We start from the raw sequence: 24,929 nt of genomic DNA, 5'->3' as shown, positions 1-24,929 counted from the left end.
CACGTCCCTCTCCGAAAGGGCTTTAGGAATTGGTCCAGCGTGAAAGAGGAGGTGGGGGCGGGGGGGGGAGCCGCGGGGCCTCCCCCCAGCTGGCCCCAAAGGCGGGGCCCCTCCTCCCAGGGGCTGCTGCCCCTGCCTCGGTGCCCCTGCACATCCCTGGGAGTCCAGCGTGGATGATAAAACTCATCGGCTGGAACGCGCCCACTGAGCAGGTGTGAAGCGGAGGTGCGGCTAGCACCAGTGGTCTTGGTCGGGGTGGTGGTAGCTATGCCGAACCCGGCCGCCCGAGCTGAGCCCCAGAGTGCAGTGGTAGCCGTTGGGCACGCGGCGGAGGGGGTGCGACTGGGAGGTCAGGGAGGACACATAGGAAGTCCGGGAGGAGCGGCCTGAGTTGGTGGCCACAGCCTCCTCGAAGGTAAGCGTGTCCTCGGGCTGGGTGCGGGCAGTGTCCTCACTGTCCAGACGCTGCCCCAAGTAAGGGTCAGAGCCGATCCTAGAGCCGGCGGCCAGGGGCTGGCTGAGGGGGTCTCTCTGGAGCAGAGCATTGTGTTCGGAAAGGCCACGGCTAAGCCGGCCTGGGGAAAAGGTGGGGAGGCTGGTCTGTGCCCCAGCAAAGTGGACAGGCGAAGAGTTGGCCGTCTTGTAGGTGACACTGGGACGGGGGGTCAGCGGAGTCTGGGGGAGCTGCCTCCGCCCACCACGGCCAAGGGTGCTAGCACCGGATGTTGACAACAAGGGGCTCCCGTTCACTGAACCACCACCCTACAAGAAAATAGAACAGAGAAAAAAAAAAAATCAAAGTCCCAGACCAGAGGCCAATGCATGTGAGAACCATGGAGATGGGGGGTGAGGCATGGAGAGAGGCAGGCACCCTGGGAGGGGACCCGTAGGGTGTGTGGTGGAGGGGGGAAAGCCGCTGGTGCCGGTAGGCCTGGGGAGGTGGTTGGGGAACAGTGGGGAACAAAGGGACAGGCACAGCTCAGGGAGAAGGGAGACCAGAGGCCAGTCCAGGGCAGTTGGGAGGGGAGGATCGGGCTGGTGCGAGAGGAATAGAGCAAGGATGAGGGGAGCACAGACTCGGGCCTGGGAACCAGGACATGAAGGAGGATTCGGAGCATGGTGGGGGGGCTCGTAAGGAGGGGCAGTGAGGGTGTCCTGTCTTACCGGTCTTGGGGGTCCTGGCTCCTGCCCAGCTGTTGGTGACGTGGGGTGGCTGCTGAGGGAGGGTTTGGGCTGCGAGGGCTCCCGGCCCCCAAAGCGGTCACAGGAGTAGAAACGCTGCTTCTCCGAGGAAGAGGAAGAGAGCTGCCTCCGCTCTTGGGACCGGCCCCGCTCCTGTCTGCGCTCCCTCCGGCAGCCTGTGGGCCCCTCTCGCGGGGGTGGGCCTGGCCCTGCAGCACTGCTGGGTGCTGGCCAGGAAGAGGGGAAGTCAGCACAGCGAGCCAGGTGGGGAGACAGACCCCCAGCCCAGATCCGGTCCCCAGGGCCAGCAGGGGGACCCAGGGGGAGAGCTGAGGTGCGTGGGTGATCCTGCCTGGTCCCCAGACCTGGGCCTCACAGCCCCCTACTCAGGGCCGTTTGGATGGTGGAAGCACAGAAAGGAATGCCTCAGGCCCTGGCCATAGGAGGGACCCCCGCACGCACCGCCATCTGTGTCTGCGGACAGGCTGGGCCCCTTCTCCGAGGACTTCTGCTTCCTGTCCCTGTGGCGATGGCAGCGGTGGTGGTGATGGAGCAGAGCCTGGCTGGCTGGGGCACGGTCCAGGGCAGCGCTGCAGAGATGAGCCACGTGGGGACGCTGGGGCGCCAGTGTGGAGACGGAGCGCTTCATGGGGCTGGCGTTGGGGGCCGGCTGCTGGTGGGATGTGGGTTGGCACACAGTCTGAGAGAGGGGCCTGGGGCAGGCTCCAGGGCGGCCCTGCAGGCCTGGGGTTCAGGAACCACCAGGCCCCTCCCTCTCCCCAGAAAGCTCTTCCCCACCCAGGCCCACCCTTTCTCCCAGAGCACGCTGCACAAGGTGCTGTCCGTCTCTGCCAGCGGGGCCCAGAGAGCTGTTGGCCTCAGTGTCCCTGGGGGACAGGGAGGATGCCAGGAAGAGGGAGGCTGCGGGCCTGGCTGGGAGAACCCTGAGGGGTGGCTGCGTGTGATGGCCCTGCTGGGCCAGGGCCATGGGGCTCCTGCCCTGGGCTGAAATCGGGACCTGCGGAAAGAGGCCCTCCAAGGGGAGCTGACCCACAGCCTCCACTCGGCGTCCTCAAGCTGGCCGCCCAGCGGGCCAGGCTCAGGAAGGCGAAGAGGGCGGGAGCCACCACCAATGGGAGGCAGAGACAAGTTTAGAGAATGAAGTCATTTGGAATGTGCAGAACCAGGAACCACAAAAGGAGGCAGGGACAGGGCCAGCCCCAGGCAAACACTGAAGGTCCCCGGCTGGAGGACATGCCCCTCTAAAGCCCCTCACCATCCCAGAAAGTGAAAGCAGGCCCCCTACACAGCCTCAGGTCTGCAGGCCCCTCTCTGAGTCCATGTGAATGGGCCCACAGCCCCCTTGCCCTGGAGCTTCCTGCTCGGTACTCAAAGCATCCCCGAAGGAGCAGGGGATGGAGGTGGTGCCGCCTCCAGAGTCCAGAGAAAGAACAGGGCAGGCCGGGCGCCTGGGTGGCTCAGTTGGTTAAGCGACTGCCTTCGGCTCAGGTCATGACCCTGGAGTTCCAGGATCGAGTCCCGCATCGGGCTCCCTACTCAGCTGATCCTCCCCCCCTCATGTGCTCTCTCTCTCTCATTCTCTCTCTCAAATAAAATAAAAAAATCTTAAAAAAAAAAAAAAAAAAAAAAGAGGAACAGGGCAGGTCATCCCCAGAGCATCCATGGGGGAAAGGGAGGACCAAGCTGTGAGGCACCGTGTGCATGGCGGGGGGGCCGGGGGGGGGGGCAATGCAGGCTGGCGTGAGGAGGGGTGTCCTAGAGAGAGGGAGAGTCTGGGTCAGGGACACTGGGCTGGGAGATGGAAGCCCCAGGGCCACAGCAGGAGGCTGAGCACCGGTGGGTGGTGGGGATTCCTGGCAGGCCTCCGAGGACTCTGGCTGCACCTCTTGAGACCATCATCCTGGGAGCTCCCACCGGGGCTGACAGTGTCCAGGCCGCAGGGCAGGTAGGGAGCCCTCACGCGGGACACAAGCCCTCCCCAAGCCAGGGCTCCTCATCCCCCACGCCCCCACCCTCCCATGACCCTGGCCCTCCCAGACCACCCACCTGAGTCTCTGCAGCCGGGCGAGGCATGGAGGCCGCGCGTCCCTGGCTCTCCAGTCCGGGTTGGGGCTCCCAGTCAGGACCTCTCAGGGCCATGCTCTGCATCTGGACGTCCACAGCCTGGGCATACAGCAGCCCGCAGTCACACCGGCCCCCACCCCACTCTCACCTTCCCCCCCAACCTGGGCTCCCCGCCACACTCCTGCCATCTCCCACCATCCCTGTCTCACCCCAATCCTTATCTCATCCCCCATCCCCAGCCTGGCTCCCCAGCCCTGGGAGCCCTCCCCGGTTTTCCTGGCTGCACCACTGGGATCTCTGTAGAGTGGCCACGCTCCAGGGGTGTCCTTGCCTCATAGGGTACCTCCTGGGTCCTCTGAGTACCCCAGGAAACAGACTCCTTGATGCCACTCTCCTGGGTTTGTCTGTAGAGAAGAGAGGATTGTGCTGTTGGCTCAGAGGTCTGTGGGCCATGGAATGCCCACCAAGGACCTGGCTCCAACCTGCCAGGAACCTATACTGGCCCCTTCTACTCTGGGTTAGAAGCAGCCCAGACGCGTGAGGCCCTTCAAGTACAGGCTCTCAAGTGGCCACACAGCAAGGGATGTGGACCCAGTACCAGGGCTCAGAGCAGATGGGCAGAGAGGGCCCCGGACATGAGTCCGAGGGAGGTCTGGGCCCACCGCTTGCTGGTCTAGGGACACCCGGCAGGTTCCTCGGCCCTAGACAGGGCCTCCCAGGAGGAGTGGGAGGCCACATGTGCACAGCATGCATGACGCAGAGGGCAGACATCCTGTCTACGCTGGTGCACAGCAAGCCGTGACCACTACGTTAGGGGCAGTGTAGTACTCAGGAAAACCTACCTGATTAACAGTCCAAGACCCACAACCAGGCTGCAGAAAAGAACGTCCAAACATGTACAGATGAAGAGGAAATCAGGAGCCCTAAACATGCATGCTGTGCCCAGCCTGGTACCAGGCCCCACACCCTAGCCCTTGCTGGATGAGGCAGAGCACAGGCCCCCCTCTTTGGGCTCAGCCAATGATTTCCTTTAGCCAAGAGGGTGTTAGCAGACCTGGGACCCTGCTGGCCCTGAGGGGGTGGCTGAGAGGAGCCTGCCTGCTACCACCCCCCAGCGACACACGGTGCAAGACAGGTAGGTGACTGTTAGTTCGCAACACTTGGTTTTGGGTGGTTCATTACCAAGAATTATTGTGGCAAGAGTTAGGGGTTAGGTAACAAGGACGTTACCAGTTTGTCTACAAAATACAATTGCTTCAGAAATCACTACTGGAGTGGAGATCTGAGGAAAAATGTCTTAGAGGAGTTAGGAAGACTAGACACACACAGGCCGTCAACAGAATGGGGTCAAAACAAATCATTTCTCAACGGGCAGTGAGGAAGCAGAGGCAGAGGCCCCTCACTGGAAAGGGAAATGGGCACGCACAATGGGAGGTGACAGTGGGAACCACCGACTGTCTAAATCCACTGACCTCAGTGCCATCAGAGGCACCCGTGTAACGTTTTGGGAATTAGCTTTGGAGTCCACCATGGACCGCTCCAGCAGCCCGCCTGGACTAGCTTTCAGGCAGCATCTGCGGGGAACCATTTGGGGGGAGGTGGGCACGGGGTGGAACAGAGAGGCCAGTCTCCCAAAGTGGTGATGGGACCTGAGGGCTCCATGTCCTGCAGCACAGCCTACAGGGAGCCCCTCTGGGAGGGGGAGAAACCAGGAGTCCTGCCTCCTCCGTGCACCTCGCACCCTGGCCAGGTACTCACATGGCCCCGCCGTTGCTGAGGGACGCAGAGCTCTTCTGCTGAAGGAAAACCCGGGCTCCTCGGAGCACAGCCGGCTGTGTCTGCTCCAGCGTGGCCTTCAGAGGGTGGAACAGGGACACAGGGCCCATCTGTAGAAGGGACGCAGGGAAGACGAAGAGCTCTAAGGGCAGAGACAGGTGTGCCGGAAAGCTGGCCTGACCCCACAGCATGGGTTGGTGCTCCTTCAGCCCTGCCCCAGCCCTACACAGGAGGTAGGCGGGGGCTTACTCCCAACCTGGCCTGTGAGTGACATCAGGAAAGTCATTTCACTTCTTGGAGCTTCAGTTTCCCTACCTACAATCTGGGGACCTCATCCAATTACAAATGGTAAAAAGATTTCATCTCATCATCAACTTGGATTGATGGGTAGAGGCTGCATGAGCCCGGAATGAGCAGAATTCTAAGGACATTTCAGGGCTCAGGGGGTGGCGGGGGGGCACTGATGGGTGTCTGCAACAGACAGGGGAACGGGGGATGTGGTGTGGGCATCAGATACTTCCCATCCCACAATGGGTGAATGTCCCTGTAAGCTCCGAACACCAGGCAACTTTCTAGACAGAGTCTACGTATGGTCACTGATGGTTTGGCTGCATGGGAAAGTTGTTATCTTTGAAGGATGACGTCAGGAAGATGGGGCCCCAAACCAGCCCAGTCAGAGTCATGAGTGGAAGAAATCATGACCCTGGATCCATCAGTTTGATTCTCTCCGGTCCCTGCCAATGTGCACGGTAATCAGGTTCTCCTCAAACCTCCCCAAACAACCTCCTCAAATATTCTTCAAACTTCTTTCTTCTACCACTTAAAACAGTGGGATCTCCAGGGAACAGGTCCTCACTCCTTGTCTACTGCTCCTGAACACTAGGTCTCCAAGTCAGGGGGCCCCCAGTACCAGCAAGAGACCAGCCGTTGGAAAGCACGCAGGCTGTACGGGGTTTCTGACTTTGGGGCCGGAGAGTGAGGCTACAGTAGGAACCTCTCACCTTCCTTTTCCCGCCGTGCAATCCCCAGGAAGGATGTGGGTTTCCTCTGCCGTCAGAACAACTGACGGTGCCAGAGTCTGAGGTTTCCTTCTTGGAAATCCTGGAACTCGGTACCTGGGACAGGCCTCCCGTGGCCTGGTGAAACTGGTCTCTAGGGGTCTTGTTCTGTTTGTAGAAGTCAAGTATCATCAGAGCTGCGTACACCTTCCCTACGGTCATCTCATCGGCTGGAGGGAGAGAAAACAGAGGGTGGGGTGTGGAGGAGGAAGGGGAGGTGGGGGGGCAAGGGAACAGCCTCCACCACAGGGACTCCTGGACATGCTCAGGGAAGGGCACAGGGCTTGGCCGAAGTTGCATCTTTGGACACTGAGCACGTGTCCTCCGGAGCTGTACTGACTCTCCACAGGGCCCTCCATCTCCTCCCAGTGAAGTGGATGTGGGGTTTAATCTTTAAGCACCTCATCTCTAACTGTAGGAGTCTCCCTGCTGTTCTCTGGATTTTTTTAAGTATACACCCCCACCAGGAACGTGGGTGACTGTGGTCAACAGAATAAAGCCCAGGGAATCCCTTCCCACAGTCCCTATGCACCCACTGGTAAGACCGTTCTCCCTGCAGGTGGAAACTAAGTCTAGACTATTGACGAGGTCACCCTGGCCCAGGCCTCCTGGCTCTGCCTCTGGGTGGGACACAAAAGGGGGGTGAACAAGGAGAATTTCTTGCCCTCACTTACGTTTATGGGGTGGCACCAGTAAATCCAGGGTCTTCTGGGGCAGATTGGCCCACACAGAGGAAATCTCCTTCCTCAACTCTGCATCACACTGATGCTGCTTGGTGCCGGCTGGGGCAGGACAAGGGTGTGGAGGGGAAGAGAGATGTTAGGAGCTGTCTCACGGGCCCCCTGGGGGAGCCGGCAGGGAGAGGTGTGGTGTGAGGGGAAATGGGGCAAGGACCGTGCCAGGAGAAAGGGCAGAGCGGGGAGAAGCATGGCCACGGCGGCTGTCGGAGCGTCCCTGATGGGCACGTGCAGAGACAGAGGCCTGTGTGCGTGGGCCCTGGGAGTGGAGAAGGGATATGGTGGCGGTCCAGCTGTTCGTCCAGCCATTCAAAACTATCAAGAGAGCACCCTCCCGTGCCAGGGACTATTCTAGGTGATGGAACAAAAGCAAAGGAGCCGCCTTTGTGGCACCATGTGGCTTGACTCAACAATAAAGTGGCAGTAAGTTCAAAACCTAGTGTGTTGGGTGCAGAAAAAGCTTAAGTAGGGAGGGATGAGAAATATTAGGAGGGCTGAAATTTTGGACAGTGTAGTCAGGAAAGGTCTCATGAGAAGGTGGTGTGTGTGTAAGACCCCGAAGGCAGAAAAGGACCAGGGGTTGCAAAGGCCTTGGTGTGTCACACAACCAGCCAGGAAGGCAAGGCTCACTGAGCGAGGGGTGGGGGTGACGGGCTGCAGGGAGCAGATGTTGAGATAGGAAGCAGCAGAGCGTGATAAGCAGAGGGATAAAATACTCTAACCTTTTTTTAGCATCAGGTTTACTATGGTATAATGTACATACAACGAAATCTGCCCTTTTCAGTTATCCCATTCTATGAACTTTGGTAAATCCATAAAGCCACACATCCACCCCACAATCGAGTCATGGTATATGGCCCCACTGCCAAAGTCCCTCTGTGCTCCCTTTCTAGCTGACCCCGTGGCCTCCTCTCACCCCGTCCCATCCCTAGTGTGTTTTCTGTCTCGGTCTGTTTTGCCTTCTCCAGAATGCCACACAAACAACGTCATCAGGTGTATTGGCTTTTGAGTAGGACTTCTCCACTCAGCGTGGTGCCTTTGAGATTCAGTCCACGTTGTTGAGTGTATAAGTAGCCTGTTTCTTTTGATTGCGGAGTACTACCTTGTGGTATGGATAGACCCCAATTTGTTTATCCATTCACCAGTTGTGAGCATTTGAGTTGCTTACATTTTGAGGAGATTATGAAATAAAGCTGTGAACATTTGCATATAGGTTTTTGTGCAGATGTATGTTTTCTTTTATTCCCACCTGGGAGTGGGCTGGCTGGGCCGTACGGTAAGGAACTGCCAAACTAGGATCACAAGAATTCCATATTATGCATTCTCACCAGGACTTAATATTGTCATTTAGAAAAGTACTTTAGTCGTATTAATAACCATGTAGTGTTATCTTACTATGGCTTCATTTTGGATTTCTCCCATCCAAGTACGAACCAGGCCCGACCCTGCTTAGCTTCCGAGATCAGACGAGATCGGGCGCGTTCAGGGTGGTATGGCCGTAGACTTCATTTTGGATTTCTCTAATGATTAATGATATTGAGCATCTTTATAGGTGTTTATTTGCCTTCCATATATATTTTTTGGTGACAGGTCTATTCGAATCCTTTACCCATTTTTATTAGGTTGTTTATTTTCTTATTACTGAGTTGTGACAGACCTTTATCTATTCTGGAAACTGATCCTATATCAGATACATGGTTCAAAAATATCTTCACCAATGCTTTAGCTTTGTCTTTTCATTTTCTTAAATGTCTTTTTGAAGAGCAAAAGTTTTTAATGTTGATAAAGTTCAATTTTTCAATTTTTCTTTTATGGCTCATGCTTTTTGTGTCTTCAAAAATCTTTGCCAAACTCAAAATTGCCAAAATCTCTCTCCTGTGTTTCCTTCTAGAGGTTTTATAATTTCACATTTTACATTTATGTCTATGATCAATTTCAAGTTAATTTTTGTAGGAGGTAAAAGGTATGTGCTATGGACTGAATTGTGTGCTGCCCCCGTTCACATGCTGAAGCCGGAACCCTCATTGTGACTGTATAAGGCCGAGAAGGAGGCAATTAGGTGAAATGAGGTCAGAAGGGTGGGACCCTGACCCAGAGAGTTAGTGTCCTTATGAGAAGAGACACCAGAAAATTCATTCACTCTCTGTATGCACTCAGGGAAAGACCATGTGAGCACACAGTGAGAAGGTGACCACCCTACAAACCAAGAGAACAGGCCCAGGAATGAAACTTACCTTCCTGGCACCTTGATTTGGACTTTCAGCCTCCAGACTGTGAGAAATAAATTTCTGTGTTTAAGCCACTCAGTTGTGGTTCTTTGTTATTGGCAGCCCTAGCAGACTAAGACACTAAATGTCAAGACTTTTCCCTTTTCTGGATAGTTGTCTAAATTTTTCAAGTATCATTTGTTGAAAAAAATTATCTTTTCTTCATTAATTGCCTTTACAACTTCATCAAAAATCCATTGGCAATGTAAGTATGAGTCTCTATTGTGTTCCACTGACCCATGTCTCTGTCCTGTCACCAACACGATACACCTCAATTGACGTGCTTTATAGAAAGTCTTTGATTCAGGTAGAGTAAGTTTTCTTTGTTCTCTTTTCAAAATTGTTTGTTATTCAAGTTCTTTTGCTTTTCTAGATACATTTTAGAATTTGTTTGTACATTTCTACCTAAAAACCTGTTGGGATTTTGATTGGGTGAACATTTATTCTATTGATGAATGTGGGAAGAATTGACATCATGACAATATGGAATCTTCCAATGCATGAAGATGATGCAGTGCTTAATTTTTAGATCTTCTTTGCTTCTTTCAATGTTTTGAAATTTGCAACATAGAGATCTCACATATATACTTTTTAGAGTTATCCAACAACAAAGAAGTACTTCATGTTTTTGGTGTGATTTTAATGGAACTTTTTCCCATTTCAATTGTTAATTGCTAATATATAGAAATACATTTGCTTCTTGCACACTGACCTTGTATCCTGTGACCTTGCTCTATACTTGGGGATGGTTTTAGTTACTTTTTTTAATGGCTTAAAACAACAGAAATTTATTATCGCAGTTCTGGAGGCCAGAAGCTCAAAATCAAGGTGTCCAGCATGACCGTGCCTCCTCCAAATGTTCTAGTGAAGAATTCTTCCTTGCCCGTTTCTAGATGTTGGTGGCTCCCAGCCATCCTTGGCATTCCTTGGCCCGTAGATGCCTCCATTTTATTCACTTTTTCTTAGAGTCTTTCAGATTTTCTCCATAGATAATCATGTCAGTTGTGAATACAGGCAGTTTTATTTCTTCCTTTCCAATTGGTATGCCTATTTCTTTTTCTTAACTCATTACAATGGCTAGGACCTAACGTATGGTGTTGAACAAGAATGGTGACAGCAGACATCCTTCCTTTGTTCTTGATCTTAGGGAAAAAGGGGTTAGTCTTTCTTTGTTAAGTGTGTCATTCGCTGAAGGTTTTTCATAGATATCCTTGATCAGATTGAGGGGGCTTCCTTCAGTTTCTACTCTATGCAGAATTTTTAAAATCATGAATTCTTGTGAAATGCTTTTTCTGCATCTATTGAGATGATCATATAGTTCTACTTCTTTGATATATTAAATTATATTGATTGATTTTTTATACTTGAACTCAACTTGCATTCCTGGGATAAACCCTACTTTTGTCATCAAGCAAATAGATATATATACAGCCAGACTCAGTTTGAGAAAACTGGGTGGAATATTTTTGTGTCTACAGTCATGAGGGATACTGATCTGTCACTTTCTTTTCCTATAATGTCTTTGTCTCATCTTGGTGTAGGAGCAATGTCAGCACAATATGGTAAGTTGAGAAATGTCCTCTTTTTCTCTATTTTCTGGAAGAGTTTATACAGAGCTGGTATTATCTCCCCCTTAAATGTTTGGTGGACCTCACCTATGGAGCTAACTGGGCCGGGGATTTTCTTTGTTGGAAGGCTTTTAACTATAATTTAATTTCTTTAATAACTATAGTGCTACTCAGATTCTCTCTTCCTTTTTTTAACCCACTCAGGTTATCCATTCTTGAATGAGCTTGATATTTGGTGTCAAGGAATTTTTCCATTTCATTTAAGTTGTTGAAGTTATTGACAGAAAGTTGTTCATAAAACTTCCTTGTTATCCATTTAATGGCAGCAGGACCTGTAGTGGTGTTCTCTCTTTCATTCCTTATATTGGTTATTTCTATCTCTTTTTCTTGATTGGTCTAGCCAGAGGTTTAATTTTATTGCTTTGGTTTTTAACATGATCATTCTAGCTGTTCTGTTGCAGGCAGATAAGAACAGAGGCAGACCAGTCTGAAGCTACTCTAAGAATCGAGTCAAGACCCGAGAGAGGGGCTTGGACCAGGAGCTAGCAGTGGGAGAGGACATAGAAGTGACCATATTCTGGTATATTATGAAGGTGGAGTCAAGAGATATGACAGGAGATCATATATGGATCAAAACTGGGAAAAGGATTTAAAAAAAAAGAAAGAAAGAAAGAGGAGGTAAGAATGACTCCAGAGGTTTTTGTCTTGAGTGACTAACTGGAAGAACAGAGTTTCCACTGATGGAGACGGGAAAGATCATGGGGAACACGTGGCGATCAAGTTTGGGCAAGTGAACTTTGGAATGCTTCCTGGGCCTCCCAGTGGAGACAGTAAAAATTCACATGAGAATGCAGAATGCAGGTCTGGAGTTCAGGAGGAGGCCTGCACTAAAAACACAAAGTTGGAATTCCCAGTATTTAGAGCCATGAAAATAGGTGGAATGACAAACGTGGCAAAGGGAACAGTCTGAGGGGCACCGTGACATTCAGAGGATGGGAGACATGAGAAAACAGAACAGGAAACATCAAAGGGATTCAAGAAGAACTACACGACCACGGAGGAAGGGCCGAGCCGCGGGCGGGCGCGGCCACGGAGGAAGGGCCGAGCCGCGGGCGGGCGCCGCCACGGAGGAAGGGCCGAGCCGCGGGCGGACACGACCACCGAGGAAAGGCTGAGCCGCGGGCGGACGCGACCACGGAGGAAAGGCTGAGCTGTGGATTAGGTAAAATGAGGACCGAGCACACGGAGGTCGCCGAACAGCTCAGCAAGAGTGGCTCCAGCAGCATTGCAGTGGAAACCCACCTGCAGACCGAACAAGAGAGACCAGACAGACAATACAGACCAGTCTCTGGAGGAGTTGGTCGCGAGGAGGGGAAGAATAAACATAGGGAAGCCAATGGAGGGAGCAGAAAACCTTTTAAAGATGGGAGAGATCATAGCTTGTTTATAAGTTGATACAAAGAATCCAATAGGGAGGAAAAAACTGACAGGGCAAGAAGCAGGGTGCAGAATTTCTGGCATGACATCTTTGGGTAGATGATGAGAACCGGACCTAGAGGGCAAGGGGGGCAGGGTACGGGACTGGCCTTGACTCATCCGCTACAAACGAAATGGCTGAGCTCAAGGGCTCGAGTGCGGCCAGGAGGGTGGTGTGGGGGCAGAGACAGTGCAGATCCCCTCTGGTGGCTCTAATTTTTCTAATTTTCACAGGAGGGTGAAGGTGGAAAGGATACACTGGAGGTTTATTCTCTCCTAGATTTGGCACAGGCTATGCAGTCCTATCAGTCAGCTCAGGAGAGGACCTGACAGGGCCCGGGGTCACTACGGGGAGCGGACAGAAGGCACACAGACGCTGCACCCTGGAAGGGTGCTACCTCACGTGAACCTATGTTCTGCCGTCCCATGCTCTGGGTAACCTGGACAGGTCATTTAACCTGCACCTCAGCTCCCCCACATGAAAATGGGATCATTACAAGGCTCAAAGGCAGGGCGGTTATCAGGGGATAAGGTCAGTGCCCAACAGAGGTGCCATGAGCAGCTGTCCTTGGTCGCCTCAACAAGCCTCCTCACCCCCCTTCCCTGCACACCCACCTGGGGGTGGCTCTGGACTGAGGACCGCCCGGTCCTGGCTTGGTGCCCTCCCCAGATGCTGCCTTGCTCACCTGGAGCCAGCTCGATCTCCAGTGCAGTCCGAATGAGGGCCATCAGCGTGGACGTGAAGTGGACGGTCATGTCCTCATTGGAGATGGGCATGTTCATGCGAACCAGGCGCTAGAGACAAGGGGAGCAGGTCAGGGCCAGGCCTACCAGGGTCCCTCCACCACAGGACTACAAGGTGCTGGAGGCCCCTAGAGGCTGGGCTTCACCTCCTGGGGGTGGCTTCTGCAGGCGCCCAGGCAAAGTTGGGTGGCTGGGAGTTTTGCCAGCATTCACACTCACCCTTGGACCACACCCCCCCCCCTTGGAGCAGTCCCTCCTTCTCCTAGCTATGGAAAAATAGAAGTCCAGGTAAAGACTGTAGCATAGCACCAAGCCAGAAGCCTGGATCCCTCTGAAAGAACAGGCACATGCTTAGCCAGAAGGACCCCTGCCCAAGGCTGGAATAAGGGGCGTGGGGCCTGGGCTGAAGAGGGAGGGATCTGGGCTGCAGAACAGAGGCGAGGCACCCTGGGATGGCCCACAGACAGGAGGGAAGACCCCTGTCCTTACAGCTCTGCCCAACGTCTTCTCCTCCACCGGCAGCCTGGAGCACTGGACAAGGGGCGGGTTAGCCAAGAGCACAGCTCTGAGCTCCCACTCCCAGTGAGGCATCCCTTCACCCCAGGAAGGCTTCTGCCTCTCACCCCCCAGCCAGGGGGCCTGGAAGAGGCAGCCAGCACCTTCCAGTCAGAAGGACCCAGAACAGATGGTACTGCACAGGGTCAGCGTGGAGGCTGGTAGGGAGAGGCTCAGGGCCATTGCACAGGAGTAAAAGTACTTCGGACCAGACTGGGAGCAGTGCCCTGCTGCTTTGCTCCCTGTTTCCGCATCAGGTGAACAGCCCCTTTTCTCTCCTCATTTTTCAAGGACAGAAGAGCGGGAGACAGATGTGTGTCTGTACCACAGACCTCCGGGTAGAGCCAGCAGCTGCCCAGAGCCTGAGGCTCTGAGAACTTAGGTGGTGTCCAGGAAGAAAAGTACCCTTGGTGTGTCTGGCATGGTCTCAGCCTGGGAGGTCACCTAGCTGACCAGGTAGAGCCCTAGGGGCACCGTGACCCACCTGTCTTCTCTCACCACTCTCTTGTCGTCTACCATAAGACAGAGCTAGAGAAGGGGGCACAGGGCCCCTCCCCGGGTTGTGCCTGTCCTCTGCCAAGCCCACATCCCATGACAGAGCAGCCTCTCTTCCCCTCTAGGGGGGGCCCCCAGCCCGGCCCCCAGCCCTGCCCCCAGTGTCTGGGCCCTAGATCCAATCCTCAGCCTAGTAGAGACCGGGTGGCTAGAGACACGAGCCCAGACTCTGCCCCCCTGAATGCTGGTGAAGCCCCACCTGGCACATCGAATCGTGGTCCCAGGACCTCACACATCACCTTTGTGATGCACACCAGGAAAATCGGCTTTCCAGAGCACAGGGTCCCTGTAGACCAGCACCGATGGCAGGAGGAGAGGCAGAGGGATTCCTCTCTAGGGAAGTCAGGGAGTCGGGTCCCAGCCTGAAGGGGGAGCAAGCAGGTGATTTCCAAAAGAAGAGAGCTCTGTCCAGGGCACCTTCACCAGAGGCTCTCCTCTGCCTGTCCAGGCCCTAGAAGGGCAGGGATCTCTGGAAGTGGCAGAAGGACAAGGCCAGGGTAAACAGACAGGCATCTCTGCCCTGGGCCTAGGACCTCCTGGTCATAGCACCCTGAGCATCTCCTGGACCCTCCCCAGCTCCCCAAGCCCATCCATTCCTACCCACCCTGAGGCCTCCCCCGGTCTATTCATGACCAGAACCTTGGAACTGGCCAGCACAGCTGGGGAGGGGCCCTAAAGGGTAGCCCATCAGAGCCCTGCATGCCCAGCCTGGCCCCAGGTATCAGTGTGGACAGAACTCTCCTCCTTGGGAACAAAGCTACAGTCTTGCATGCAGGCCTCAGGCAGGCGCAACATGCATGCCAGGCAGGGGAGGGCTGAGGAGGACAGCAGAGGCATCTGCCGATGGCCTGAAGGAGCCACTTAGCTTCCAAAGGCTGTGCTGAGCCAGGTGACAGAGGGAGGCCCAGATTGAGAGCACAGAGACAGACAGCACGGACAGAACCAGAGAGAGGAAAGCTCTGCTGGGCAGCTCGCTCAGAGAGAAGACGGTGGCACAGAGGCTGCAGACACATGCTGGTGGAGCCGCACGACTCGGGCTGGCTCTGTTTTCTGGGAGCAATGGGAGCTGCAGCAGGGCTCTCGGTGTGGCGCGACGGGTGGGGGGTGGTGCTGGAGGGATGGGAGGTGCCTACACACCAAAGGGCACATGGGGCAGGTGGGAGCAGGCTTGGGGCTGGGCCATGTGACCTGCCCGCCCCCCAAGGAGGGAGGCCTGGAGATGTCCTTCAGTTTACCACCTCCTTGCTGCTCAGCCTCCTGGGCTCCTCAGCGATGGAGGGAGGGGGCATGGGACTACCTGTCCTTACCCTGCAGCAGTCTCTGAAGCCCCAGGAATGACAGCAGAACGCCTCTCCCTGGCATCCTTTCCTTCTTAATGCCACAGCGCCTCCTTCCCGCTGTGGAACTTACAAAGCCCTGGGGATGCTGCCTCCCAAGGCTGACAGCAGCCCAGACCTGGGGAAGTTCTGCATGTGCGGAGCTGAGTGGGGGTTCCTCAGAAGTGCCAGAGGCCCTGCAGGCCCCTATTACCCCAGGCTCAGACCCAAAGGGCTGGATACCTCCACCCTCATCAGGTGCTTATGGGACAGAGAAGCTGAGTGCGGTCCTGGGCCCGGAACAAAAACAGCTTCTGTCTGAAAGGTGGTCTGTCCCCTCATTTCTGGGAAAGAGAAGGAAAGGAAAAAAGGCAGGTGGAGGGCTCTGGCTCCGTCTTCCTGAGCCTCTCAGGGGCTCTCAAGGGGGCACACCTGCGGGCACAAGGGGCAGGTGCAGACACCATCATGGTATCTGTGTCCCTCTGTCTGGGAAGGTAGAGGACATGGTTGGAGCAGAGAAAAGGAAGAAACAGTGAGACAGCAGAGCGGCAGACACACAGATGGACAAGCCCCGAGAGGAGACGGGAGACCAGCCCCAGCACAGCCAGCCTCAGGGTGCAGGGTCGGGGTCTACCTTGTATGCAACTCGAGCATGGCATTTCTCCCCCAGCCCCAGGGGTGGGGACATGTGTTTCAGCATCTCAAACATGTCATTGTACCTGATGCGCCCACTGGAGACCCGGCCCAGGGAGGCAGAGGCAGGGTGGGGTCCACAGGAAGGGGTGCGGCGGGAGGGGGCCGGGGGGAGGAAGCAGACAAGAAAACAGATCCAGTTAACCAGCGTCCGATTACACGCCAAAAGTCAAAATACGTAAAATGAGGGACTTCTCTGCTTGACCCGATCCCCTCCTTGCCCCTCCCAGCCTCACCTCCACACTCCAGCCCCACGCAGGGCAGCGGGCAGGGGTGACATCTGAGCTAATGAACATGGAGGGATGAGGAAGGGCTGCATCGGGGCGGCTTTGGGTTGTCAACTTCTGATTTCACACTTTTAGAAACCACAGATAATGCCAAATCAGAAGAGCTGCTTCACCATGCCGGGAGAGCCGGCAGACAGAATTACGTGACTGATGAGGCCGGCCTGAGAACCACGGCAGAAACATAGCTTTCCGTCACACTCAATTTGCTTCCAAGTTAGCCTAGAGGCTAAAGAAGTGGAGAAAACTCTACAACAAGCCAGAAAACTAGAGCTGGGGGAGCCCCGAGGCTCTAGAGACAAACTTGACCGGTGAGTCCTGCTCCAAGCCCAGAGACACCCTAGGCCGCCCAGGGCGGGGCTGCTGCTGGGAGTCAGGGCTAGGCAGGAAATGGGAGTTGGGGGGGGGGGGTGGAGGGGGCAGGGGCGTGGTGGGCAGCTGGGGTGGGGTGTGGCTTGGAGCCACTCTTGCACCCTCCTGTCCACACCAGGGACAGGGCTGGCCCCAACACACGGGACAAGGCTGCGGATCCAGGGAGGTGTCTGGGGGCCGATGAGTGTGTCTTCCGAGATAGACAGGCCACCAGGCCTGCAGCCTCACCTCCACCCCTGGGGACACCTGCCTATGGGACCTGCTTGGGGTCCCAGAGACGAGGTCGGGTTCAGGCCACCCAGGAGAGAAAGGCAACAGCTTTTTCCTGGCAGGCACAGCTGCCCCAGGGCCTGGCCCTCCTCCCAGGGTTCCCAGCCTTGGCTGAGTGGATCGATCCAGAGGTGAAGCAGGAGGGCCCGTCTTTGGGCCTCCACTGCCTCTGTCCTCGCCTCCCTCGGGGACCAGAAGCCCCTCGGTTGTCAGGCTCTTCAGACTGGGAGGGGCCGCTCCTCCTGGCCTGCTTGTGCCCATGCGCTCCTCCTCTGGGGCCCTTGGCCTCCAGCCTGTCTGACCATTAGCCCACCCTGCAGAGCCTGGAGGCAAAGCCGGGAAAGACAACTGCTTCCTCGGGCACAGGCAGGGCCTGGCCCCCAGCTCCCACCCAGCAGCCGACCCCTGCCCTCCAGGCCCAGCCAGCAAGTTTCGTGTGCACCGCCTCAGAAGGCTGCCTCTCCCCAGCCAGCGGGAGGGGTCGGGAGATCAGATGGGGCACCAGAGCGTCCAGGAGGTTGGAGTGCGGGGCGGGGCAGGGCAGGAGGAAAGAAAGGTGAGGTGTCCTCATTCCCAAACCAGGCAGGGAGTGTGCGCTGTGTTTGCATTTCGGGCAGGGAAGGGTATGTCCCATGGAGGCTCTGAGTTGCAAACCTTGTAGGCCAACCTACGAGGGCAGTTCTTCCCTAAGCCGACGGGTGGCGCAATACAACGCAACAAACTGTACGTATCCTTACAATGAACCGGGCAAGTGGAAAGGAAATGTCACAGGTTATGGCAACCAGGGCACGATGAGCCCGTCCCGCCCGCCCACCCAGCCTGCGACAGGAAGAGGAGCCGGGCGGCTGGACAGGCAGCTCCCTGCAGGGAATCCTGGGGCTCAGAAAGCCCCGGGAGGCAGGGCAATCCCAAGACCATTTCCAGAGCCTGACGCGGGCAGGAGGCACACCATACAGAACCAGTGCTGGCCCCTGTCACAAGCCCCCACTGTGCACGCACTGCAACCACTGGTCCGCCTCCCCCCGGGTCTTGTTCGCCCACCCTCTCTGGCAGCCCCTGCTCTCGCTCCCTGAGTTCTGGAGACCCCACGCCTGGCTCTCCTGACCGTCTCTACCTCCTGCATCTCCTGGAGTCTGCTGGCCCGGCTAAGGACCCCCTAGTCCCAGGGTGGGCACCCTGGCCAACACCGACGTTTCTCTTTCCTCTCCAGTCAGCTCCAAGTCATTTCTGCAAAAGAGGGAAGAAAGAGGAAGCCCCACTTTGGCCTCACCCAAGGTGCTTGCTACCTCACTGGACCTAAAGGATCATGACGAAGGGTCTGGAAGCATGGTGAAGCCCCCAGCCCCAATAATCACCCAACCCAATTCACAGCCTGTTCTCTGGCTCATCTTCTCTCTTCCACCATCGAATCCCTCACACGGCACCAGATGGAAAGTGGGGGCACCATACTGTCACTGCAATGCAAAAAACTGTCCTCGCTGTCTGTAAAGCAAAGTCAAAGCTCCTTGTTTATCCCAAATTTCAAGACCTTCTCAACCTGTCCCGGCCGCCCTTCCAGCCCCTTTGCAATGCGTTCTCTTCTGCATCAGACACAATCACACCCCCTTCCCTTCAGCCCCAGCCCCAACCTCTTCTCTAGAGCTCAATCCATCCTGCCCTCTTCGGTTTGGCTCAAATGCCACCTCCTCTGACTCACCGGCCAGATGGGGTTTCTCCCTCCTCGAACACCCCGGGCTCACACTATGGCTCCTCTGTTCTCCCACAGTCCCGTTGGACTCAGCATCCCGAGAGCACGTGCTTGCTTCACCTACACACCCCTGGTCCCCAGCACACGGCGGATGCTCAGGAATGTTGACTGGGCAGATGGATGAACACAAAGATGAGTAGACAGATCGCTTACAGGTGTGATTGTGATTCTCCTCTCGACTCTCTACCCTTCACCAAGTGAAGCAACGGGGAAGATGGGAGAAGGCGGCACCATAAAGCAACAACCCCACGCCTTCTTCATCTCCCCACAGCAGGCATGTGTGCACGCACATGTGCACATACATACCCATGCACACCTGCGCTCACACACATGTGCACACACAAGCATGCACGCCCGTGTATACCCGTGCACACGCGCATTCACACACGTGCACACATGCACTGCACACACCTGCACACAATCACGTGTGCACGCGCGTACGCATATATACAAACCATGTGCGTGTGCGCACATGTACACATGTATGTCTGCTGCATATTCACACACGTGCACACAAGCACACACACGTGCACATATGCACCGCACTCACATTTGCACACACGCGTGCACGCTCATACGCGTACACACAAACCATGTGCATGTACACCCATGCACACACGCGTGCACACATGCACCGCACTCACATATTTGCACAATCACGTGTGCACACTCGTACGTGTACACACAAACCATGTGCGTGTGCGCACATGCACACATGTATGTCTGCTGCACACATGCATGTACGCATGCCACATGTGCACACAAACACACCCGTGCACATATGCAACACGCACCCACAGAGCCATACACACATATGAAAGCTTGGGAAATTTCACAAAGTTTTGTTGTTCTTTAAGTCTCTCCAAGAACGAGGAGACAGCAGAGTGGCCACCTGGGATATAAAGCGGACCACATCCCTACATCGGCCACGGAGGCTAGGAAGGGCTCAAAGCACCCTCGGTCCTGTGCCCAGGACTCAGTCTCCTCAGCTGCCTCTGCTGGGCCGTCCCCTATCCCCTGCCATCTGGAGGCAGGCTATGTTTTCAGCCCAGGCCACTTGGGAGCAGCAAGTCTGAGTGTTACTTGCGGGTCACATTTATGCTACTTTTGGACCATGGTCTTGGGTGCTATTTCACAGATGCCACCTCTGGGGTGACACTTATATTTGCTGTCTACTCTTCCACAGCACTTTCTTTACCCCACTCCCAATGGCCCCTGCCTTCCAGAGGCCCCATTTTCAGAACTCTGGATTTGGGAAACAGTCTGAGCCCCCTGTGCACCATCACAAAACCACAGTCTGGCCCAAGTCCATTCCCTGTATGTCCAAATTCTGCTCCACCTGTGGCTGGACTAGGGGAAGCCCTGGGTCTACAGTTCATAAAGATTGGGGGGAAGTCCTCCCCTCTCACAGGCCTGCACTGACTTGCCTTTGTCGTGCACCTATGAACATACTGCCCATACAGCATCTCTGCTTCCCTGCAACACACCCTTTAGAAACAACGTGCCCGGTCCTCCCTTTGGCAGCACATATACTGGAAACAATGTGCCCAGAAACAGCAGCATCTCTTGAGACCACAGTGCAGATGACCCTCCTAGAATGAGCCTCAAGCCTGCCTCACTTGGAGTCTCTCCTGCTCTCTGACCTGACTGGGCCCTCCTGACCAGAGAACCCACACCTACCCCTGAGCCAGAACGACACTGGGCACTGCAGGGCCGATGTGCTGATGCATCAGCAAAATGACAGGACTCTCCGAGGCCACAAAAACAGTCACCTACACCATGAAACATAAATAAATCCATGCTTGTTCTGCACTGCGTGAAAATTATTCAGTTTTCACTACAATGGAAAACACCCGGAGACACTACAGGAATGGAAATGCCCTAGGGTTGCTGGTGCTACCAGTGGTTTCAGGACTTGCCCAGCCTGGGAAGGGTCTCATACAGCATCTTCTGGATCCTCACATGATGGGGTAGGGGCTCCGGGAAGGCTGGATGAGAGGAGGGTGGGGGAGCCCAGCCAAGCTCCCAGGGGCTTGAGGGTCAGAGAGCTCTGGAGCAATCCCCTTGCTGAGCTCCAATTTAGGGAAAAACTGTGGGCAGTAGGGTCCTCACCACGACGACACTGACCATCTCCTCCAGGCCTCTACCACGCAAGGGGTGACCAAACACAGAGCTGTGCGAGGGGGACACGGGCAGGCTGGGAGCCTCGGAGACAGGAGGTGGGAAGTGGCTACACCCCATCTTCACAGTCTTCTCATTCCCTTCGAGCGTGGGAAGGGACGGATGCCCATCCGTTTACTGATGCACTTGGTTCATTCACATTCATGTCTGCTGAGCGCTCACCATGAGCGAGGCGATGAGCCGGCCTGTGCCTTCCCCAGCAGCCAGGTGTCTTGGCCCTTCCATGTCCTGTGTTGGCCTTGCAGAGAGCATGCCCCGAATAACTACTCAAGTATCCGCTTGAGAGAATGAATAAATGAATAAGCAAATGAAGAAGCGAGTGATGAAGGAACAAATGGGCAGATGGTGAGTCCATGCTGCTTTGCTAGCCCCGAGGATAAGAGTATGTGTCCTGGGTGTGCAGGACTCTCCCATGGATCACGGAACACCCTTCTAATGCAAGCCAGTCCCCTCATGACATACTTGCTCTGTCTGGAAACAAACTACCCCTCACTTAATGCAACACAGTAACCCTTTCCCACCATGACCAAAGGGTCTTCAACATACTAGACCCTTCCTGGTAGCTCCTTTAATTTCAGTGAAAGTTCACCAAGCGCCCGCTATTTGCAGCCTGGGCTGGGGACACAGGTGCATGTTGGCTCCTGTTCCCAAGAGATGGCAGAGAGGGAGAGGCCTGAGCCCATGGGCGGGAAGAATGTCATTTCTGCCATGAAGGCCTCCAAGCTTCATGAGGATGGTGAGGCCCCAAGGGAAGGCCCTCCTGCTGTGTCCACACCCTCTCCCTTGAGCCCTCCACGCCCCTCATGTGACAGACCTGTGAGGAGACAGTACACTCCCATTTGGCAAGAGACTTGAGCCTCACAGACCCCTTGGAACCTCCTAAGCCTGGACTAAGGGTCTCACAGAGCATTTCTCCGCCCAGGGAGCTGTGTAAGAGCACTGTGGGCATGAGAAGGAGCGTGCCACCTAGAAGGGGACCTGGCACCACCCTCTGCGGACCCCGCCAAAACCTGAGGGGGTTTGACAAAACCTGTGCCACATGACACAGGTCTGAAGCCACCCAGCCCTGTCCCGAGATCCGTGGCACAGACCACCCTGAGGACCACGGAACACGGGGGCCACTCACCACGCAGCCGGGTCGTACTCAGCCCAGACCCGGATGAACTCGTCCAGGTGGTGAGGCCCTAGGATGGAAGAGTCCCGTGTAAGGTACTCAAAATTGTCCATGATCACGGCCACAAAGGGGCTCAACATCTGCAGGACAGGAAGGAGAAGGGGTGACGTAGAGAGACCTCAGCCCGCCCTCTACCCTAGCCCTTACCCTCCAGCCAAAGTCTGTGCGAAACCATCGTGGCAGCGGAGGCCACTCTGACTCAGCCAGAGCCCGTCCAGCCCTGCTCCCCCCAGCCTCTGGGCCTCCCCTGCACCACCACCACCACCAGCCCCCGCAGCAGCCAGCCTCCTACCCCGGGGTTCTGGTCCCGCAAACTAACCCAGGTCCCTCCCACTCCCTGCTTCTGCTGCCCTACCCTAATTCATGTTGGCACCCCTCCCGCCCCACCTCCCATCACCACCCTCTTCCCCACCTAGCCAGCCTTCAAGGAAAACAGTGACTTTGGAGTTAGTAGTTTGGACTCCAGAGGCCAAAAGCTCACCTTCTTTTTTGTTTAATTGAGTTGAAATTCACATAACATACATTTAATCATTTTGAAGAGTACAACTCGGTGGCTTTAGTGTATTCACAATATTATGCAACCACCTCTCTAGTTTCAAAAATTCTTTTTTTTTATTTTTTATTTTTTTTATTTTTTTTTAAAGATTTTATTTTATTTGACAGAGAGATAGAGAGCACAAGTAAGCAGAGAGGCAGGCAGAGAGGGAGAAGCAGGCTCTCCGCCGAGCAGGGAGCCTGACACGGGGCTTGATCCCAGGACCCCAGGATCATGACCTGAGCCGAAGGCAGCCGCTTAACCGACTGAGCCACCCAGGCGCCCCCCAAATTTTTTTTTTTAAGATTTTATTTATTTATTTGACAGAGAGAGACACAGCGAGAGAGGGAACACAAGCAGGGGGAGTGGGAGAGGGAGTTGCAGGCTTCCCATGGAGCAGGGAGCCCGATGTGGGACTCGATCCCAGGACCTGGGATCGTGACCTGAGCCGAAGGCAGACGCTTGACGACTGAGCCACTCAGGCAGTAGAGGGAGCCACCCACCTCGTTCTTCTCCAGGCTGTATTCAGACATCACCTGCTCCTCGAAGGTGATGATGATCAAGGCCACAAAGATGTTGACGAAGAAGAAGGGGAAGACCATGAAGTAGACCACATAGAAGATGGACAGCTCCATGCGGTACCCAGGGCCTGGGCCCTGCTCCTCATAGGTGGCAGCCACAGAGTGTTTCAGGACCCTGCACCAAGGGCAAACACCAAGTGTCAGGGGGACCCCTGAGGAAAGGGCCATGGGAAAGTCAAGACCTGTATCACAGGTGAGGCTTGCATATCTGAGCCCAGAGATGGCAAGAGGAAAGGGATGCTCAACACTGCGGGCCCCAGGCCGCTCCCCAGGACCGCAGTCTCCTGAGGTAGACTACCCTCCCTATAGGGCTTGTTCTCAGGGCTGTTGGAGGGCCATCAACAGGAGGTCTCCAGGGACCGGAGGTCCTAACCCCAGGACAGGTGGAGGCCCAGGAGTTCTGCCCTGCCTGCTTACTCCTGGCTCACACCTGCTCAGGCCCAGCTCACCAGTTCATACCCAGCTTCACCTGCCTTTAGAAAGCCCTGGGCTCCTGGCACAGCATTGAGCCTACCTTCTGAGCGGTGGTCCTCCCAGCCCCAAAGGAAGTCCCCAGTCATCCAGTGTGGCACTGAATACATACATCCCTCTGTCTACCCTTAACTGAGGCCAGAAGGGTAGCACAGGGAGACACCAAATAGACCCATCCTCCCTCTGGCCTTCAGCCACTCAAAAACGATTTTCAGGAGATCACTATGCTGTGTACTTTGTCTTAATCTCATCCTCTTTCCAGGTTGCCCGCCAGAAGGCAGAGCCATGTCTTACCTGGTAGGTGCAAGAGACTATGGTGTATTTGCTGGAAGACTAGAACACAAACAGAGGCAGAGTTTGGGACTCCCTGCCCAAGCTGCCCCTCTGCTATAGCATGATCTGCTACAATGAGCCAGTGAGCACTCACATGGGCCACCCTTCTCCTGTGGACACTGTGAACAGTGTCAGCAGAACCCAGAGCACCCGTACCCGAACCCTAACCCATACCTCAACCCGTACCCTAACCCATACCCTAACCCATACCCTTACCCCTAACCCCTAAACCCAAACCCTACACCCTAACCCTAGGCCCTAACACTAACCCTGGCCCTACCCTAGGCCCTAACCCTAACCTTAACCCTAGGCCCTACACCCTAACCCCTATGCCCTAACTGCTACGCGCTAACCCGTAGGCCCTAACCCCTACACCCTAATCCCTACACTCTAACCCCTAGGCCCTAACCCCAACCCTAGGTTGGCTCCTGAGTGCTTTGTTCCCTCGGGCTCGCTCCAGAGCAATACCAGAGGACTCACCTTCCACCCAGAAAGAAAGCCCGCCGTTTGGAACTCCGGAAAGGATTCACAGCAGGAGAACGCGGCATGCCCATCCCAGCGAACTCACACTTTCGGCGGTTCCCTGGCCGAAAAGAAGAGCAAGACACTCACGCTGACCCACGCCCTTAACCCCCACCGCCGGGAACCTCGACGCAGCGCTGGCACATCAGGCCTCCCGTGTCCCTATGTCCTAACACTCAGTCGAGGTTGGCTTCTGAGGGGTCAGTCCCCAGAACCTGGCTACAAAGCCCCAAAGATTCGGGACACCCGAGCAGTATCGGGGACTCAGGCTGCCACCCAGAAAGTAAACGCACCATTTGCTCTCCTGAAAGCAATCAGAGCAGGAGGACTCTGAATGCCCATCCCAAGGAATGCACAAATTTTGCGCCCTCTAGCGGCAAACCCTGAGCCTCACAATCAACCTCACCCAGGCCCTCCAGACAAACCCCGGGGAAGCAGGCCACAGTG

The 24,929-nt window shown here is 55.2% G+C and overlaps 1 protein-coding gene across 1 annotated transcript in view; it reads right to left on the bottom strand.

Annotated features, from left to right (window-relative positions):
• Positions 1 to 215: 215 nt before the first annotated feature.
• LOC148161989 (voltage-dependent N-type calcium channel subunit alpha-1B-like) overlaps positions 216 to 24,929 on the bottom strand; it is a 57,313-nt gene continuing 32,599 nt past the window's right edge. Inside the window, exons 4-18 of the mRNA XM_088020489.1 lie at positions 24,441 to 24,543; positions 24,055 to 24,123; positions 22,992 to 23,271; positions 21,993 to 22,120; positions 15,954 to 16,050; positions 12,836 to 12,944; positions 6,776 to 6,883; positions 6,159 to 6,271; positions 5,026 to 5,153; positions 3,554 to 3,671; positions 3,416 to 3,433; positions 3,250 to 3,366; positions 1,645 to 1,852; positions 1,165 to 1,409; positions 216 to 762 (exon numbers count right to left, since the gene is read on the bottom strand). Of these exons, the coding sequence (XP_087876615.1) occupies positions 232 to 762; positions 1,165 to 1,409; positions 1,645 to 1,852; positions 3,250 to 3,366; positions 3,416 to 3,433; positions 3,554 to 3,671; positions 5,026 to 5,153; positions 6,159 to 6,271; positions 6,776 to 6,883; positions 12,836 to 12,944; positions 15,954 to 16,050; positions 21,993 to 22,120; positions 22,992 to 23,271; positions 24,055 to 24,123; positions 24,441 to 24,543 (2,372 nt within the window). The 3' untranslated portion in view covers positions 216 to 231. The remainder of the gene's footprint in view (positions 763 to 1,164; positions 1,410 to 1,644; positions 1,853 to 3,249; positions 3,367 to 3,415; positions 3,434 to 3,553; positions 3,672 to 5,025; positions 5,154 to 6,158; positions 6,272 to 6,775; positions 6,884 to 12,835; positions 12,945 to 15,953; positions 16,051 to 21,992; positions 22,121 to 22,991; positions 23,272 to 24,054; positions 24,124 to 24,440; positions 24,544 to 24,929) is intronic.

The sequence above is a fragment of the Eumetopias jubatus genome, unplaced genomic scaffold, assembly GCF_037043125.1.
Source record: "Eumetopias jubatus isolate StellerSeaLion01/CBP00866 unplaced genomic scaffold, mEumJub1_p1.0 scaffold_30, whole genome shotgun sequence".
Lineage (NCBI taxonomy): Eukaryota > Metazoa > Chordata > Mammalia > Carnivora > Otariidae > Eumetopias > Eumetopias jubatus.
This window is presented reverse-complemented; position numbering and strand designations above follow the sequence as displayed.